Raw genomic sequence first — 18961 nt, 5'->3', positions numbered from 1 at the left:
TTTTGCTACATAAGACCGAATTGAGCCGGTCGGTCACAAATGGGATCACAATATCTTCTTTGCAACTTTGGATAGAAAACCAATAGCTTTTGCTCATGATGAGATGAAAAGGGTGTGGTGGCAGCAGCAGGAACAGTGGCATCGAGTGGGAAAAACTTGGTACTTTCACACTAATTTATGGTAAAGAATGCAAGCAACTTCAATAGCTAATTTCTCTGAACAGGGGAATAAAACCATCAACAGATTCACAGGGAATACTTTACAAAGGTTGAAGAAGCAAAACTCCAAGCAGCAGCTCCATACTACTTGTCAGACATAGAAAACTGATACTGTATACTGGTTGTTGGGGTGGGATCGGTGTGGGGTGTGGGAGGTCTGTGGGTGGCTGTTGATCTTTTTATTGGAATCCTCATGTGTTTCTCATTGTTAGGAAGAATTATGGTCCAAATTGGATGTTAGGTACTATATTTATTGAATATTATATGAATCCTATAAATTAAAATGGCAATTTGGGTGCAATCAATCAGCTTAATTTCTCAGGGATCAAATTATATTTATTCAATTTGGTGCCTAATGAACACTACCCAGGTGTAGAATAAAGTTTCCCTAGATGCTGATTTATGGTCAGGGTCAGTTTGGGGGTTTTGCCAGGTTAGGATTGGAGGAGGTGGAAGCTGATCCTAGATCTGTGTTGGAGTTACTGTATGTCCATGAGCAACAGAGCCAAAGCAGATACTGAAGCTAAGGACTGAGGCTTGACCATAATGTTACATCACTACTTCACAAAGCCTCTACAGAAATAAATAGGTATTTATTTTTAAACGTTGGCCACACCAAACTCGACAGGGGTAACAGCGTGTGCGTCACTATGCAGTAAAAACAATATGGGGCTGTTATTTGGTGTTGACAAAACTCCCTAGTGCCCTCTGGCGACGCGGCGGCAAAAGTCTTTACTGAGTCGGGGAGAAAGGCAGGCAAGAAGATATTGGCTTTATACAGTGAGGGAAAAAAGTATTTGATCCCCTGCTGATTTTGTACGTTTGCCCACTGACAAAGAAATGATCAGTCTATAATTTTAATGGTAGGTTTATTTGAACAGTGTGAGACAGTATAACAACAAAAAAATCCAGAAAACGCATGTCAAAAATGTTATAAATTGATTTGCATTTTAATGAGGGGAATAAGTATTTGACCCCTCTGCAAAACATTACTTAGCACTTGGTGGCAAAACCCTTGTTGGCAATCACAGAGGTCAGACGTTTCTTGTAGTTGGCCACCAGGTTTGCACACATCTCAGGAGGGATTTTGTCCCACTCCTCTTTGCAGATCTTCTCCAAGTCATTAAGGTTTCGAGGCTGACGTTTGGAACTCGAACCTTCAGCTCCCTCCACAGATTTTCTATGGGATTAAGGTCTGGAGACTGGCTAGGCCACTCCAGGACCTTAATGTGCTTCTTCTTGAGGCACTCCTTTGTTGCCTTGGCCATGTGTTTTGGATCTTTGTCATGCTGGAATAGCCATCCACGACCCATTTTCAATGCCCTGGCTGAGGGAGGGAGGTTCTTGTAGTATCTGAACATTTATAGCTTTGGCTGAGATTTTCATATTGTTGGTTAAATGGACTTTGCTCTGCTGTGCTGAAACATCTGGAAAGTATTACTATAGGGGCCCCCTAAAACAGTGGACATGGGAATATGTGGAGGCCAGGGATTGGTCTATTCAAAACCATTTTGTGTTACATAGGATATATACCATGTTTGAACAAAGGGACGAGGAGAATAATCATATTTGAGATTGGGTTAGTTGTTCTCCAGATTCTCCAGAAATCTGTAAATTGACGCTGAAATCTTTTGATATAATAAACCTTTATAATCAAAGTACAGTGTCAGCGGATTCCTTGTCAACACAGCATTACAGCATCGTTGTTCGGCCACCACAGAAATTGGCGACGAGGATTTTGGGACGTGTTGCGTCTATTTCAGCGTTTCATCATGGGCTCTGAGCTGACTCTCGCTCCAGAGTCGGGCAGATAAGGGTGAGCTTTCTCACAACTTTGGGCGCTGGTCAGTTCGTGTGACTGTGTGTGCGTTGGGGGGACGCACCGTGAAGAATCTGTGTGTGCCGTGCTGTTTGCTGTGTGATGAGTTTCCGTTCAAAATTTCTAAATTTGTTTGCATTGGAAACAACGCAAACAGGGGGGAGTGTGTATATAATACAAGATCTAAGGAAAAAATGAATTGATAACACTGGGCCCAGGGAAATTTGGCTTGAATAAAATTAAAGGGAAAAGGAATAAAATAACGGAATAGAATGGAAAAGGAACTAAGGAGATATGTATACTGTTAGGACGTCGCTGATCTACGGAAGCCCTCAAACGAGGCGATCATTAGATGGGCCGCAAATCCTGAAGAGTCACTAGGTGGATTTTTCGGGTCAGTCCAAGGGACTGGAGATTGTAGAATACAAATTCAATTGTATGTTACCTCTCGGTATATAGTTGACGAGGTATATGTCCGAAGGAGCCTCTCATTGAATATCTGCAACTCAAGGTAGCAAAAATTTAGGAAGGAAAATAAGGAATAGGAGCGACGGAAGCATGCTTTTAGATATTGTATGAATGGATGCATTCTTGTTGATTATGTGTGTGCGAGAGAAAGAGAGTGTGTGTATGTGGAAATAAAGAGGTCTCTGCTGTGTTTCAGCTGTGTGTCGACTCATGCTATGATAAGATTTATGTTAGAGATATATACATATATTTGTTTTGGTTGAGAACAGGGGTTTTAGTTTTTGTAAGGAAATATGTTAATTACGGTTAAAACCTTATGAGTCTCCATTTGAGAGAACGTTTTCAAAATTGTTAAAATCTATAAGCCCCCGGGAGGACGTTGTGATTGTATAGTGAGGATTTGTAATGGATAAGAAAATAACTATAAATCTTCAGATTAGAGTAGAATGGGTGAAGAAAGAGGAGAGAGAAAATAGACTAAAGTAAAGTTAAGAAACTTCGAAGTAGGATTGTGTTCTATGTTTTGTGTTGGTTTGTGCGTTTTGTTCAGTGTTACTGTTTGTCTGTGTTGGAAAGAACGGAGGGACAGCTGGCCCGTCTGCTGTTTGACTTAGAGAAAAGTTACTTGTGGGAGAGCTCCTCTCACCTTGAAATCGCACTAGTAAATGAGCTGCGCATGTGTGGGATTTTATGAGTTTAGAGTTACACAGAGCAAATATGCCACTCCCCTGCCTGCACTGAGCTGATGGGAGACGCAGACTTGTTTGTTAAGTGGCTGTTGCTTAACTATGAAACTATTTGATTGAGATCCATTGAATTTATAAATGAGAGCTATGTTGACGGATTAAAAATAAAAATAAATAAATAAAATAAAATATTATTGCGCTATTTATAATATTCCTGAGTTAAGCTGTTTGCTTATTTCTTAGCGCGAATGGAACATAGGTATGTCTAAAAGGGTATTGTATGGTTGAAATAACCCAGTGAGTGCATAAAATACTAAAATATTGTCTGTTTCTTTTGTTCTCCTGTGATGTGAGAGACGAGAAGGAGGAGACAGAGAGAGAGGAGGTGCTGACCAGTGCGTCACGCGACAGCGTGTGCTGCCCCGGATCCAGTCCAATTAAGGCCAGTACTGTTCTATCCACAGACTTACTTCCCCTTACAGGATATTATAGATGAAGGGCATTTATCTGTTTGTGTATGCCTAAAATATTTCATGTTGTGACCATTTGACAGGGACTTGGCAACAGACTGATCAATTGATGTAATTGAGAATTGCACATTGAAGTTTTTTTGTGCATGGGTTATTTTGATTAGAGTTGTGTTGGAAATCCAGCACTGAGATTATTCTGTAAAATTAAGGTGACTGGATGCTTATTAAGCAATTGGTTTGTGGGTGCTGTAGTGTTACTGGATTACTTGTCTTTCTTTTTTGATTGCTCTGAAGTTGACTAGTTTCCTTTACTTTTTTTTATCGGATGTGGTAAGATTGCCACTAATCAATAATTTGGTAGAAAAAATAAAATAAAATAAAATAAAATAATAAAAAATTAATAAATAAAATAATAATAAAAAATTAAAAATAAAAAAGGAGGGAAAGATAAGCTACATAGCTTAAAGTATTTTTTGGTTTACAAATTAATTAGTTTAAAATAATAATAATAATAAAATAATTCACAATAAAGGAAGATAAAATAGTTGTTACAATGGGGAAAAAGGACATCAAAACTATGAAAGTAATTACTCCTGTTGATGTAGTACAAAATAGTAACCCTTTAGTTAATGGTATTGCAAGGTTATCTGGAAAATGGAATAAACGTTGGCCTGACATTGAACAACCATGGCCAGCGGAAGGGACTCTTAACCCAGAAGTAATTAAAATAATGCAAGTGCTTGTGTCGACGTATAAGACAGAACAAAAGAAGGGGGGAAAAGGGGAACAACGTAAAGAAAAGAGACAAAGAGAGCTGGGTGTTCTTAAGTTGTTTGAAAATGAGGGACAAAAACTGATAAAAGATACAAAAGATAAAAGAGACAGAGGTATAGAGAAAATGGCAAAAGAGGCGAAGGTAACAGAAAAACTAATGGCAGAAGTCAATACACCTTTCTCACATACGGATTCAGCAAAGAGGCCCCCACCTTACGAGGAAGAAGTAGAGTTTAAGGACGTCTATCCTCAGCTTCCAATGATCATTCAGGAGGGTGATTATTGCATCAGAGATGAAGATGAACGAATAATAGAGAGAGGACAAGCAGAAACGACCATAAAGATGAATCCGAACTCCAAAAGTAAGAAGAAAACAACATGTCTGGAAACTAAGGGTAGAGTGAGGTTCAGGAAGATGGAATTTGAAGAAGATGATGATGATGATCAGAGTGATTCAGAAGAGATCATGGGTGGATATGACCCTGTGATCAGACGGAGGTTGGCTAGAGCGGAAAGAAGGGGTGATGGAAGTTGGAAGAAGAAGGATACAGGAGATTCGATCTCTGATGAAAGTGAAGATGGAGACAGCGATGAAAATTTGGAGATTAAAGGTGCTTCATGTTCAAGAGGATTTTATCCTACAATTACTAGCACAGAAGAAATAGAAAGAGATATGGATCGATGCATATCATGCTTGGATAAGGTGAATAATTTAGAAGAAGTAAGTGAATTGGAAGAACAACTCAAGAAGCTGAAGGTACAGAAGGAAAAACTGCTGAAAAAATAATCCCAAAAATTGGAGAGGAAGTATACATTGCAACCAAGAAAAGGGAGCACAAGTAAGAATATGATGCCAGTGATAATTCGAGGACAAAACTTGGAGTATAAGCCTTTGCAGAATACCGATATGTCAGATATACTTGAGAAGCTGCCTACTCTTCAAGATGGAGCATATCCTTGGATTTCTAAATTGGAAGAAATTACGGTGGGAACACAATCTGCCATAGGAGACATTAAGATACTTTGGCTAATCTCTTTGGGATTCCAGGTATGGAAGACATTTTTCAGAGAGCTGGACTTAATCGATATGTGGGGACTGCGGTGAATGATCCTTAGTTGTTAGCTGCAAGTAGAAATAGACTGTGGAGAGCACTGAAAGATACGTTTCCAACAAATGTGCATCCTGACAACATTCTGATTGACCCACTAGGACAACAAGAAAATCAGAGAGCCTATGTGTCAAGAGCTCATCAAGTGTGGAGAAATATTACCGGAAATGATCCAGATGTGAGTCAAATAGAGCAGTCAATTTTGTGAGCTAAACTGCAGATGGGGCTGCCCTCACCAGTAAGGAGCAAACTGGCAGAGGTGGTTGGACTTGGAAGCATGACAAAAAGGTGTCTATACAGATCATATAGCCCATCAAGTGGATCTATACAGGAAAAAGGAACACAACCAGAAAGAACAGGACCAAGAAACTCTCAGAAAACTCAATCAAATACAACTGGTGGAGAATAAGAAGAAGGAGAAGAAATAGGCTTTGGTTATGCAGAATCAGTGTTCACCAAATCAACAATCACTGCTACAGCTTCAACCGAACCAGTTCCAACTGCAATTGTCCTAGCCACCACTAGTGGTACCAGTTGTTTCATATCCATAGCCAGTTTACAGACAGACACAGAATTGGAGAGGAAGAGGACGAGAAGGCTTAGGAAGAGGAAGAGGAGGAAGATTTAAGCCATACTTCCAGCAATCTTCAGAAGTGTGTTATACGTAATTGTGGACAGGTTGGTCACTTTGCCCGTGAGTGTAATGGGCCAGGAGGAAACACCAGAGGGAATTTCAGAGGAAGATACAGGGGCCAGTCAAGATCATTTGGAGGACCGGTGAACCCTTATAGGGGCCCGGAGCTAGGATTCTAGAGGTGCCCAGAAGATCCGAAAGGGGGGTGTCAACTGGTAGCATCAGGACTGGAAAAAGATCCAACAATTGAGGTGAAAGTAAACAACCGACCATTGGAAGTGATGGCGGATAGCGGAGCTGCTTTCACCTGTGTTCGGCCTGAAGATGCTACACATCTCACTATGTCCAATCAACTGATTTGGACAATTGGATTTGAGGGAGTGAAACAGCTGATTCCTCTTACGGAACCAATTATGCTCTGCTATAAAAATCAGAAAACCACAATACCCATACTGGTATAGGAACATACACCTATTGCATTGTTGGGAAGAGATGCATTGTGTAGATTGAATTGTACAATAAAATGTACGCCAGACGGCAGTCTGGTAGAAGTGCCAAAAGAAACGGTTACCTTTGAGAGCTATGGTTAAAGATACTGGGAATGGTCAACTCCATAGCAATCTTTCCTGGACACAAGAAGGCCTTGTGGCATTTGAAACGATCAAACAGAGGTTACAAGAGGCACCAACACTCACACTACCAGACTACTCTAAGAATGTTTTGCTATATGTGTCTACTTCTACTGGAGGTAAATATGCATGTGCAGTTCTCTGTCAGCCGACAGGTACAGGGACGAATCCTCAACCTATTTCCTACTACTCTACTGCCTATTCAGAAGTAGAACTAGGGCTACCACTGTGCTACAGAGCAATGGTGGGAGTATATTCAATGTTTGACAAAGCATAATCTGTTACGATGGGTTACCCAGTAACAATCCTTAACCATCATAGTCTCAGAAATCTTCTGAACTATGGAAAATATACATTGACTATGCCTAGGCTTAGAGACTATCATAGGCTCTTAGAGCAGGAAGATGTCACCCTAGTGAGGTGTGATACGGTGAATCCAGCCGAGAATTTGCCAACTTCAGAGGATGGTGAGCCACATGATTGTGTTCAAGAAGCAGAGAAATACTCGAGGCTTAGATCAGATTTGCAAGCCCTTCCATTATGTGAGGCAGACCTGGAGTATTGGACTGATGGGTTTTGTTATCGTGTGGGAGATAAATTGTGTGCTGGCTATGCAGTAGTTAAAGCCCAAGGAACTGGATTTGTTGTTGAAAAGGCTGAAGTAATACCACAGCCTGCGTCCGCACAACTTGCTGAACTTGTGGGGCTAACAGAAGTGTGTTTGTTAGCAGAAGGAAAGCGAGTGACAATATATACTGATTCTGCATATGCACATAGTGTATGTCATTTGTTTGGAGCAGTGTGGAAAGGTCGAGGGTTTAAGAAAACGGATGGTTCTCTGATACAACATCACGCGCAAATAATGAAATTGTTGCATGCTATGATGAAGCCTAAAGAGATAGCGATAGCTAAGTGTGCAGCTCATAAAACAGATGTGTTAAAAGTAACACAAGGGAACAAAGTTGCTGATGAAGCTGCAAAAGCCATCACAGGAGCGGACAAATTGGGCAAGGTTTTTCTGGTCACTCATGGAGTGGACTTGGAAGACAAAATTACGCTTAAGGATGTGATTTTGATGCAGGAAGCTGCTTCTACGATTGACAAACAGTTATGGCTAGACCGAGGTGCTGTCAAAGATGCTACTGGTCTTTGGAGAAACCATGAGGGGTTGATAGTAGCGCCTCTAGACCTATTAGGCCTGATGATTCAGGAAGCACATGGGTTAGCTAATGTTGCAAGGGGGGAGGTTAGGAGAAAGATCACAAAGGAGTATGGTTTTTGGGCACCATATTTGCTTGAAAAGGTTGACTATGTCATAGGCAGGTGCACAATCTGTCTGAAAAATAATGTTTGCAGAGGTGTGACTGTTCTTCCTGGTTACATTCCAACACTGAGAGGTCCTATGCGTGAGTTGGTTATCGAATTTGTTGATATGATAAAACCAATTGAAGGGAAAAGATATATGCTGGTGGTTGTAGATAGATTTTCACGATGGCCGGAGGCATGTCCAACCAAGCGAAAAGAAGCTCAGTCGGTTGCAAAGTTTTTGTGTAAAGAAGTCATAAAGAGTGGGGATTTCCCGATCGAATATCCTCAGATAATGGGACAGAGTTTTGTGGATAAATCAGTGAAATTGATTTTTCAAAAATTGGGAAAAAAGTCAGACCAAAATGTTACGAAAACTAGGGTTGAAGTAACTCTAGAACATTTTTAATATCTGATTGTGCGATAATTTTCACATTTCTTTGCATATTGTTGTGATATTTAGTGTTTTCTTATGAATCAAAGGGGGGTAATGGAATGTGATTCATTTATATATATAATTTTTATATATTATTTTGGATATTGATGTTTTAATTTTAATGTGTTGCTTTGCAAAATATACTGGTTCGTGTTTTATTTTCTTCCAGAAGCATATGGGGGAATGTGTAGAGTGGGATTCAAATACTCAAACATGGACAATATGAATGAACTGGAGAAAGTTGAACAAGGAAGGTGTGGAAATGTTCAGATTCCATCATCGACGTTGCATTGAAAGTCGACACTGCTGAGGAGCTGCAATGTAGTGGACTACATTCCAGTGTCTGCAATGATTTATATACATATTTGCATGTGTAATACATAATTTGTGTCATATTCTTTCTGTATTAATTTTTGAAGAATGATGTTTTCTGTTGTTGGGTACATGTGGGGACCTCAGATATTTTGGTTTCTTTGACGCTTAGGGATATTGGGTCTAGGCAGGGACAGAGAGAATCCACAGGAGGGTCCGATGGGTCGACCAGCCTGAATGTGGAGGGGTATTTGATTATATTTTGTTTTCTGAGGCTTTCATGTGTATTTGATTGCACCATAGCTTAAAATGCATTGATAAAGATTTATAAATTGATCTGGAGTACTTAGGTGGTCGCCTGAGGCAGAGGGGCCATGAGAGAATTTTACTGTCTTGATTGATTGATGGATATTTGGAAAGAAAGCTGCCAGACAGGTTTTTCGCTCTTACACTCCATAACAATTTGTTTACACTTCATAAAAATGTGTTCACACTCCATAAACTTGGTTTTATTGCTAAAGTTACACAATATTTGTCATAATCCTATTATTTTTGTTTTCGAGTCTTAATTAGTCTCGAAGGGGGGAAATATGTAGTATCTGAACATTTATAGCTTTGGCTGAGGTTTTCATATTGTTGGGCAAATGGACTTTGCTCTGCTGTGCTGAAACATCTGGAAAGTATTACTATAGGGGCCCCCTAAAACAGTGGACATGGGGATATGTGGAGGCCAGGGATTGGTCTATTCAAAACACGCCATTTTGTGTTACATAGGATATATACCATGTTTGAACAAAGGGACGAGGAGAATAATCATATTTGAGATTGGGTTAGTTGTTCTCCAGATTCTGCAGAAATCTGTAAATTGACGCTGAAATCTTTTGATATAATAAACCTTTATAATCAAAGTACAGTGTCAGCGGATTCCTTGTCAACACAGCATTACAGCATTGTTGTTCAGCCACCACATTCTCTCCCAAGATTTGACGGTACATGGCCCCGTCCATCGTCCCTTTGATGCAGTGAAGTTGTCCTGTCCCCTTAGCAGAAAAACACCCACAAAGCATAATGGTTCCACCTCCATGTTTGACGGTGGGGATGGTGTTCTTGGGGTCATAGGCAGCATTCCTCCTCCTCCAAACACGGCGAGTTGAGTTGATGCCAAAGAGCTCCATTTTGGTCTCATCTGACCACAACACTTTCACCCAGTTCTCCTCTGAATCATTCAGATGTTCATTGGCAAACTTCAGACGGCCCTGTATATGTGCTTTCTTGAGCAGGGGGACCTTGCGGGCGCTGCAGGATTTCAGTCCTTCACGGCGTAGTGTGTTACCAATTGTTTTCTTGGTGACTATGGTCCCAGCTGCCTTGAGATCATTGACAAGATCCTCCCGTGTAGTTCTGGGCTGATTCCTCACCGTTCTCATGATAATTGCAACTCCACGAGGTGAGATCTTGCATGGAGCCCCAGGCCGAGAGAGATTGACAGTTCTTTTGTGTTTCTTCCATTTGCGAATAATCGCACCAACTGTTGTCACCTTCTCACCAAGTTGCTTGGCGATGGTCTTGTAGCCCATTCCAGCCTTGTGTAGGTCTACAATCTTGACCCTGACATCCTTGGAGAGCTCTTTGGTCTTGGCCACGGTGGAGAGTTTGGAATCTGATTGATTGATTGCTTCTGTGGACAGGTGTCTTTTATACAGGTAACAAGCTGAGATTAGGAGCACTCCCTTTAAGAGTGTTCTCCTAATCTCAGCTCGTTACCTGTATAAAAGACACCTGGGAGCCAGAAAACTTTCTGATTGAGATGGGGTCAAATACTTATTTCCCTCATTAAAATGCAAATCAATTTATAACATTTTTGACATGCGTTTTTCTGGATTTTTTTGTTGTTATTCTGTCTCTCACTGTCCAAATAAACCTACCATTAAAATTATAGACTGATCATTTCTTTGTCAGTGGGCAAACGTACAAAATCAGCAGGGGATCAAATACTTTTTTCCCTCACGGTACGTGTAAGGGAATGGATGTAGAGGTGTTATTAGAAGGACAGTGACGAGAGGGAACGTTGAGGGAACATTGCCCCACTGTGTGTCTCCACACAGCCAGCTGTCTGGTAGCCTCCAAGCTCCAACACCATTAAGCTTTTCTCCAATTTTCCCCATGAAAGAAGTCAGGCTATGGAACATGACATAATACATAATCCGTCTGCTAAAAAGGAAATCCACAGTTTAAATTGCTGCTCAGTTTTCATTTAAAAAAAACACCAAAAGCCAGTCAGTCATTGGACCCCTGGTGTCCATACACACACACACACACGTGCCTGCACCCGCGTAGCAACTGACGCAAGACACACTAAACGTTAGCGATAATTCCTGTTAGAGATTAGCGCGGCGGTTCCAATTGAAGATTATACTGGAGGATTATTAGCTGCGGCTACTGAGCTGGAGATGATTATCTGCAGCTGCTGCAGCGGCGGTACAGCCTGCTGCCCGCCACCCTGTAGCGAGTAGTGGCAGCGGTGACGAGACGCGTTGGGGGTTTATGGCAATGTTATTCACTCATTACATTAGCCTAATAAATTTGGCTCCCCTGTGACTTCTGCGTCAACGCTGGATGAGCACCCAACTCTGCCCCCAGGGAAGAAGGGAAGGCAAGGGAAGGGAAAGAAGCCAGAGAGCCAAATCGCTGAGACACAACCAGGGCTGCTGAAGACATTTTTAAAGAGACAGGCCTAATATATTATAGACAGCTTCTAGAAAGGAGGGAGGGAGAGAGAGAGAAAGAGAGAGAGAGAGAGAGAGAGAAAGCGAGAGAGAGAGAGAGAGAGAGAGAGAGAGAGAGAGAGAGAGAGAGAGAGAGAGAGAGAGAGAGAGAGAGAGAGAGAGAGAGAGAGAGAGAGAGAGAGAGAGAGAGAGAAAGAAAGCAGAAGAGAGAGAGAGAGAGAGAGAGCGAGAAAGCAGAAGAGAGAGAGAGACAGAGAGAAAGCAGAAGAGAGACAAAGAGAGAAAAGGAAATGAGAGAATAGAAAGAGAGAGATGGCGAGAAAGAGGAAGACAAAAACAAATAGAGAAAGAGAGAAACGGAGAGACAAAAAAAGACAAAGAGAATGAGTGGTCAAAATCTAAATAAAGAGAAAGGGACATTCGGTTGGGGTATTTCATGTGCAGCTGAGAGGTTGGCTGGCGCTTTTGTGGCTAGTTTCATTCTCAGCAGTTGTGTGTTGTAATGTGTCAGTGACGCTGTGCACTGACACATTACATCACATTACACCCTACCCCTCCCTTCATTTACTGCTTCCCTCCCTGGAGATATCTCTGACCGTTCCTCCACAGGGAGATCATATCAGGGAAATAGTCGTCCTCCAGTGAATCCTCATAGCTCTCACAATGGCCTGTAAAATACTACAGCTCCATCAGACACTACTGGAGGAAGACCTAGGGCTGCCTCAGAAACAGTACCTTATTCCCTATTTAATGCATTACTTTGACTAGGACCCAGAGGACTCCCATAGGGCTCTGATTAAAAGTAGTGCCCTATATAAAATAGGGGGTGCTTATATTTGTAGTATGAAATGGAAATGTGTTTTTTGCTTATCCCACTCCCCCTGAGAGTGGGGTCACGGATCAGCCATTACTGACAGCGACCCTGAAGCAATTCGCATTAAGTGCCTTGCTCAAGAGCAGATCAACAGATTTTTTCACCTAGTTGGCTTGGGGATTCAAACAAGCAATCTTTCAGTTACTGGACAAATGATCTAACCGCTAGGCTACCTGCCACCCTACAATGACTGAAAGGTTGCTTGTTCGAATCCTCGAGCCGACTAGGTGAAAAAAATCTGTCGATCTGCTCTTGAGCAAGGCATGGCGCCAGGGTCGCTGTCAATAATGGACGTCCCTTTCTCTTTATTTAGATTTCGACCACTCGTTCTCTTTCTCTTTTTTTGTCTCTCCTTTTCTCTCTTTCTCTGTTTATTTTTGTCTTCCTCTTTCTCGCCATCTCTCTCTTTCTATTCTCTAATTTCCTTTTCTCTCTCTCTCTCTCTCTCTCTCTCTCTCTCTCTCTCTCTCTCTCTCTCTCTCTCTCTCTCTCTCTCTCTCTCTCTCTCTCTCTCTCTCTCTCTCTCTCTCTCTCTCTCTCTCTCTCTCTCTCTCTCTCTCTCTCTCTCTCTCTCTCTCTCTCTCTCTCTCTCTCTCTCTCTCTCTCTCTCTCTCCCCCTCCCTCCCTCCTTTCTAGAAGCTGTCTACAATATATTAGGCCTGTCTCTTTAAATATGGCTTCAGTAGCCCTAATTGTGTCTCAGTGATTTGGATCTCTGGCTTCTTTCCCTTCCCTTGCTTTCCCTTCTTCCCCGGGGGCAGAGTTGGGTGCTCAGCCAGCGTCGACTGAGATTTGTGGTGGTGCCATTTAAGACGCAGCCCTGGACTCCCACCACCAACCAAACACTTAGATTAGACCTGAGAGGAAAAGAGGAAGCCAGACGGATGATTCAATGGAAAGAGGTCAAAGTTTAGATCTGCCCTGCAGTGAAACTGTAGTCCATTTCCCTATAGCAGTGTGTGTGTTTCTCTAGCAGAGGTGGTCTGGTTCTTTCTAGTTGTATCACAGTGGTGGAGCATCTGACAGACATTGTCTGTTTGACTGAGATCCATAGTAATGGAGTCTGATGCGATGGAGTGGCTGGGCCGGAGAGCATCAATGTGGCGTGCTGTTTCGCGATTAAGTGAGGAGTGTGTGAGTGAGTGCATTTGTCTGTGTTAATGTATGTGTGTGTGTGTGTGTTTGTGCGTCTTGTCTAATGGATGGGATGTCCAATGATAAGAGCTTGATGTCCCAGATTTAATGGGGGTTCAGGTGATGTCTGTGAAAGAGTGTGAATGGGAGATGGAGATGGTATCAGTGAGAGATAAAGTGGGCAGGAGCAATACTAGGAGCAGTGTGTACATGTCACAGACTCACTGTGGTACACGTCTGGGTTGTATTCATTAGGCATCCATTGGCAGAAAACAGAGAGAGACTACCTTCTGTTTTCTGTTGCAAAACGTTTTTAAACTATTTCTGTTGCCAGCTCATCTATCTCCCAATGCAGTGTCTGAATAAAGGGACAGGTGCATGGTGGATTGTCTTGAAGGTGTGTGTCCCGACTCCCTACACACAGGCGGGATAACCCCTACCACTTTGTCTCCCACCCACTGCCATGTCTGAATAGAGGGACAGATGGTTCGCAGCTTCTCACTGTTTCTCTAGGCTCTTCTTTCCCTCCCTCTCTCCTCCCCACCACCACTCCCCCAGCAGCCCATGGCTTCGCTGCAGTGACTCCCACAGAATAACAATGCTGCCCTATCTCACACTGCAAACTGAAGGGGTGTGTGTGAGGGAACGAGGGGGGGTATACTGCTGACAAGGAAGAAATGCTGTATGTCTGCCGACAAGCACAGCAAGTGGTTATAATGTACTTTCAGGGTGGGTGTGTGTATACTCAGGGCATAGAGAGGAGATGGAGCAGGACTCCCAGCTACTTCCAAGCTGTTGATATTACTGCACTGTTGGAGCTAGAAACACAAGCATTTCGCTACACCTGCAATAACAGCTGTTAAACGTGTGATTTGATTTGATTTGAAACCAATGTGATTTATTTGAATGATGATGGAAGATATAAATAGTGTTCTAATGATAAACACCATTATTAGCATTGTTGCCATGGTGAAGGCGGTGACAGTGAGGATGGTGACAGATGCTGATAATTGTGGCTGGCACGCGTTATTTGTGGATAATTATGTGTGATGTGATGTGATGTGTGGGTGTCTGTGTGTGTGTGTGTGTGTGTGTGATGTGTGTGAGAGGGAACTAGCAGCCACAGCCTGGGTGTGATGGAAATGGTAACAAGAGCAGGTGACAGAGACAGGTGTCAGTGGACATGGGACAAATAAAGGGACTGGGACAGAGGGTCAGGGACTATGACAGGAAACAAGGACAGAAACAGGGGACAGACAGGGGACAGAAACAAGGGACTGGGAACAGGGACTAGTTAGTATAGACTATGACAGGGCCAGAGGACAGGAGACAGAGACTGGGAAAGGGACAGGCAACTGGGAGAGGAGACATGAGGACTGGGTAGGGACGGGCGCCTTACATTTGTTCTCCTTCCAGGTGACAGTGGGTTCAGGTCGTCCCACCGCCAGACAGAAGAGGTATACGTTGCCCCCCTCGTTCACTGACACGTCTTGGGAGATGTTGACGATTCTGGCTGGCACTGCAAGACAAAAGAGTCGGGTTTTATTGACAGTCATGACTTGACAAAAAATAGGAACTAGACCTAAGCTGCCCTCTTTCCCCCTCACTGTTTGCACTAGCAATCGAACCCCTAGCTCCAAAAATAAGGTATTCAACAGAAATGACAAGCATACCAAAATACTACCAATGACAAACACTGATTTCTCTGACTACTATTATAATAAGACAAATCTATAGAATGTTCTTCACTTTGGTGTTGAATATAGGGATGGAAACCAGGTCTAGAAGTTTGTGTCTTTGGTAGTTGCTTTGTTTGTTTCTTTTCACAGCATGACCACCATCAAATGCTGTTTTGTTCTAAATTGCCATTCCAGAGCAGGCACTATACATATAGTTAGATAGATAACTAGATGACCCTCGAATTTAAATGGCCCATTATTGTTGCTTTTAATGAGCTTGGCTATGAGGCTGTTTTTCTGCGAGGCATCTAACTACAGGATCCCATTTTTAACTATCTGGCCAGTCGAAAATACTCTCGCGATAAAGCAAAGATTGGAGCCATCGCTACCCCACCATAGCCATCACTGTTTGATGCAGTGACTCTGGGGTGTAATTAGTTTGTGTGATATTGCTGCTAAGACTGAAATTTGAGGCGACTTGGAATCAAGGAAACATGGTCATCTGTGTGCCCATTTGCCCTGTAAATGCCTCTCCTTGGCGCCTGCACTGTGGGAACAGTCTGTTGGAGAGCGGCTGGCTTAGCCTTGTGGGTAATGCTGCCTGCACCTTGCCTATGTACACACACACACGCATGCACGTACTGTATACACACACACACTCACGCACACGCACACAGCTTGCTCTCTCTCTCTCCATCTCTGCAGCAGCATGGTGTGTGTGTGTGTATGTGTGTTGGCCAGTTAATATACAGTATACCCTAATATTTTTCATTTTTATTCCGCCAGTCTTGTATTACTGCGATATGCTAGTACACAAGATACAATATACATAACAACTGACACATGCAGGGGGAAAAGGTCTGCAATCCATCAGCCGAGCAGCCGGGCGCCAATAAATCACGTCACTCAGGATCAGTCAAACTCTCACTCACTCCACTGTTGCCTTGACGATAGACCCAGCCCTGGTCCTGCACTGTCAATTATTCAGTCAGGCAGTTGGACAGCCCCCATATCGTCTTACCCACTTACCCCAGGATCTACCCACCCCTCTCAGTTCTGAGGTAAGCTTGCATCAGTGCTAATGTATTGGCTCGAGGCACAGTTGCTAAGGACTCGGTTGGCTGCTTTCTTTGCTCAGTCCCAGGCTCCATCCACTGCACAACACTAGCAAAGGCCTTGAATCACTTTAAAGTTTTTTTGTAAACTAAACTAAAGTAAAAGTAAAGTTGTGTTTACAATTGCTGGACTAAAACCCAGAGGTGAATATAATCCTGTAAATAATGTTCAAAGTGGTACATGCCCATTATAGAACCAAGTACAGTGTGTACTGTAAACACGTTAAAATATAACAAATTAAAGGGCTAATACACCTAAATACATATTTGTTTCCTTACCCTGTAAACAGTCTTTGGACAAAGAGATAGATAAACCCATGCTTTCTTTTGTTTTTCCTTGGCTGCTGTCACCAATCGTAACCCCAAATTAGCATGTTTGAAATATCCATTGACAAATTCATTGATATACACAACCAATGTCAGACACTTTGGGATGATTTGGGCATGAGATTTAAAACATGCACATTTTTTATTCTACCCCATCTTTCCCCCCACCCAGATGTCCCCAGGGACTCACCTTGGACGATGAGGAAGACGTGGGCTATGCGGGGCTTGTTGCTGGCCTGGAAGCTGCAGGTGTACAGCCCCTCGTCAGCCACCTCCACTTTCTCTATCTGGATGGAGAAGTCACTAGTGTTACTGTTGACCAGCGACACCCGTCTGTCCAGCGACCACTTGTCTGTCCCCGCAAACAGGATGTTTGAGCGGTTCAACCACGCCTTGTGGGTCACGTCCTCGTCGATTTTACACCTTCGAGATAGAGGGGTAGAAAACAGCGGACAAGACAAGACCCAGATAATTTAATAATAATCATTTATTTAACTTGTATACCGCTTTTCATTACAGAAAATAATCTCAAAGTGCATAAAAAGCAAAACTAACAAACAACACATTTAAATTTAGATGGTAGAGATGGATATTGAATGTCTCTATTTGGCTTATGATGAAAGGCTGGGAGTTGAGGCAGTTTGGATTGGAAAGGCAGTGTAGCTTCAGCGGAGGGAGGGGGCATCGATGGTACAGCCAGAGAGAAACAAAGACGGTCTGACAAACAGGCCCGGAGCGCTTCATCAGTGCACTACATCTGCTTCTCCTCCATAGGACCTGCCCCTCCGTAGGTACTGGTCCTCCATTGCCTGGGTGATGCCACAGCTGCTGAAAAGTGCACGAAAAGCCACCACATCTTGGCAGTGGTTAAGAACAGTCCCTGAGCCTCTTCTGCCATCTCTGGACACACCATCCAGTACTTGTTGTGATTCTTCCTGACAGATGAAGCAATAAAGCCGGGGCTGCATTATTTGAATTCAAACAGCCAGTTAGCTAGCTAACTATAAGACAAAAAGATGACTTTTCATCCCAATTCTGCAACTCTGAGAGTCAAGACCACGAGATGTAAGTGATCAACCCCCACAGCAGACAAACCCAAAAATAAAAAATAAATAAATGCAACAAAAATTACAAAATGATGTACAATATTTACAGAGCTCTCTGCCTAGGCAACCTCACGGCGCCATGGCAACTATGGAACATACATACCTTGAGGTGAGTCTGTATGTGCTTATGTATGAACAAAGATAGCATAGACATTTTTGAGGAGGAGCGGAAGTGAACCCTGGAACCCCAAAGAACTTCTGGTGCGTTTGTAAACAGCTGTTCCATCGCGGCTGTAAACGTCTAGCTAGATAAGCTAGCTAACTTAGTCTAGTTGTTTTCTCAAGGTCAAATTTACGACCGGGGACAAATCTATTTTTGAAAATGAATGTTTACAGATTTCCCAAAGAAACATCACAGCGGGCTGCATTGCCTGCATGGAAAGTAACATTAGCAGCAGGAGGAGGCGGCTCCAGGATGATGTGTAGCACAGGGGTAAGTTGTTTATTAAGTTAACCATCTATTCTAGGTAACGTCAGCTAGCTAGCTACATATACATAGGATAGAGAGCCAACCAAAATATATGTTTTTTTAATGACTCAAACCAGTGTTGTGTTCGAGATGATTCAAGACCAAGACCGGAGCAAATCGAGTCCAAGTCAAGACCAAGACCGGAAGGCGGGCGAGATCGAGTCAAGACCGAGACTGGGAGGGGGACAAGGGGTCCGAGAACGAGTCAAGACTGAGACCAGAAAAATGCGAGTTCAATTCAAGACCATGATTGTAATTTTGTCAAATCGCCACCATAATAAGAGTTCAAAATGTCCAGTATTTCTGTGTTCATATTTCAGAAGAACATATGGATTCTTTAGACATTCAGAATGGTGAAAAGATGCATGCTGAGGGCAAATGGAGCCACTCTACAAATTATTACTAACCCAAACACAGTGGGGAACAATGAGGGCCTTCTTATAAAATAATAATAATTATGATTCTAATTATATTATTCTTTTCATTGATGTTCTGATTTAATCTCTTCAGTTTTTGTTGGAAAGGGTTATCACTGAAGATAAATAAAGATCCAATCAGGATTTTTCTTTGGTGGTCTCTGGGGAAATCTAGCTAGCTAAGTCAGCCATTGGCTAGGTCATCAGAAGCTAGACAGAAGGCATCTGCCATTCAACTGTATTAGGGCAACATTT

At 42.6% G+C, this 18961-nt stretch overlaps 1 protein-coding gene and 1 long non-coding RNA gene across 2 annotated transcripts in view; one reads left to right on the top strand and one right to left on the bottom strand.

Moving 5' to 3' along the window:
- LOC121558159 (igLON family member 5) overlaps window positions 1-18961 on the bottom strand; it is a 41230-nt gene that overhangs the window by 11094 nt on the left and 11175 nt on the right. Inside the window, exons 3-4 of the mRNA XM_045216507.1 lie at window positions 16906-17138; window positions 14994-15113 (exon numbers count right to left, since the gene is read on the bottom strand). Of these exons, the coding sequence (XP_045072442.1) occupies window positions 14994-15113; window positions 16906-17138 (353 nt within the window). The remainder of the gene's footprint in view (window positions 1-14993; window positions 15114-16905; window positions 17139-18961) is intronic.
- LOC121558160 lies at window positions 17971-18400 on the top strand. Its single transcript, XR_005998479.1, has 3 exons — window positions 17971-18022; window positions 18158-18254; window positions 18368-18400. It is a non-coding gene; the product is annotated as an uncharacterized LOC121558160 (long non-coding RNA).

The sequence above is a fragment of the Coregonus clupeaformis genome, unplaced genomic scaffold (assembly GCF_020615455.1).
Source record: "Coregonus clupeaformis isolate EN_2021a unplaced genomic scaffold, ASM2061545v1 scaf0726, whole genome shotgun sequence".
NCBI lineage: Eukaryota > Metazoa > Chordata > Actinopteri > Salmoniformes > Salmonidae > Coregonus > Coregonus clupeaformis.
Note: the sequence above shows the minus strand (reverse complement) of the source record. Positions and strands in the feature narration are given on the sequence as shown.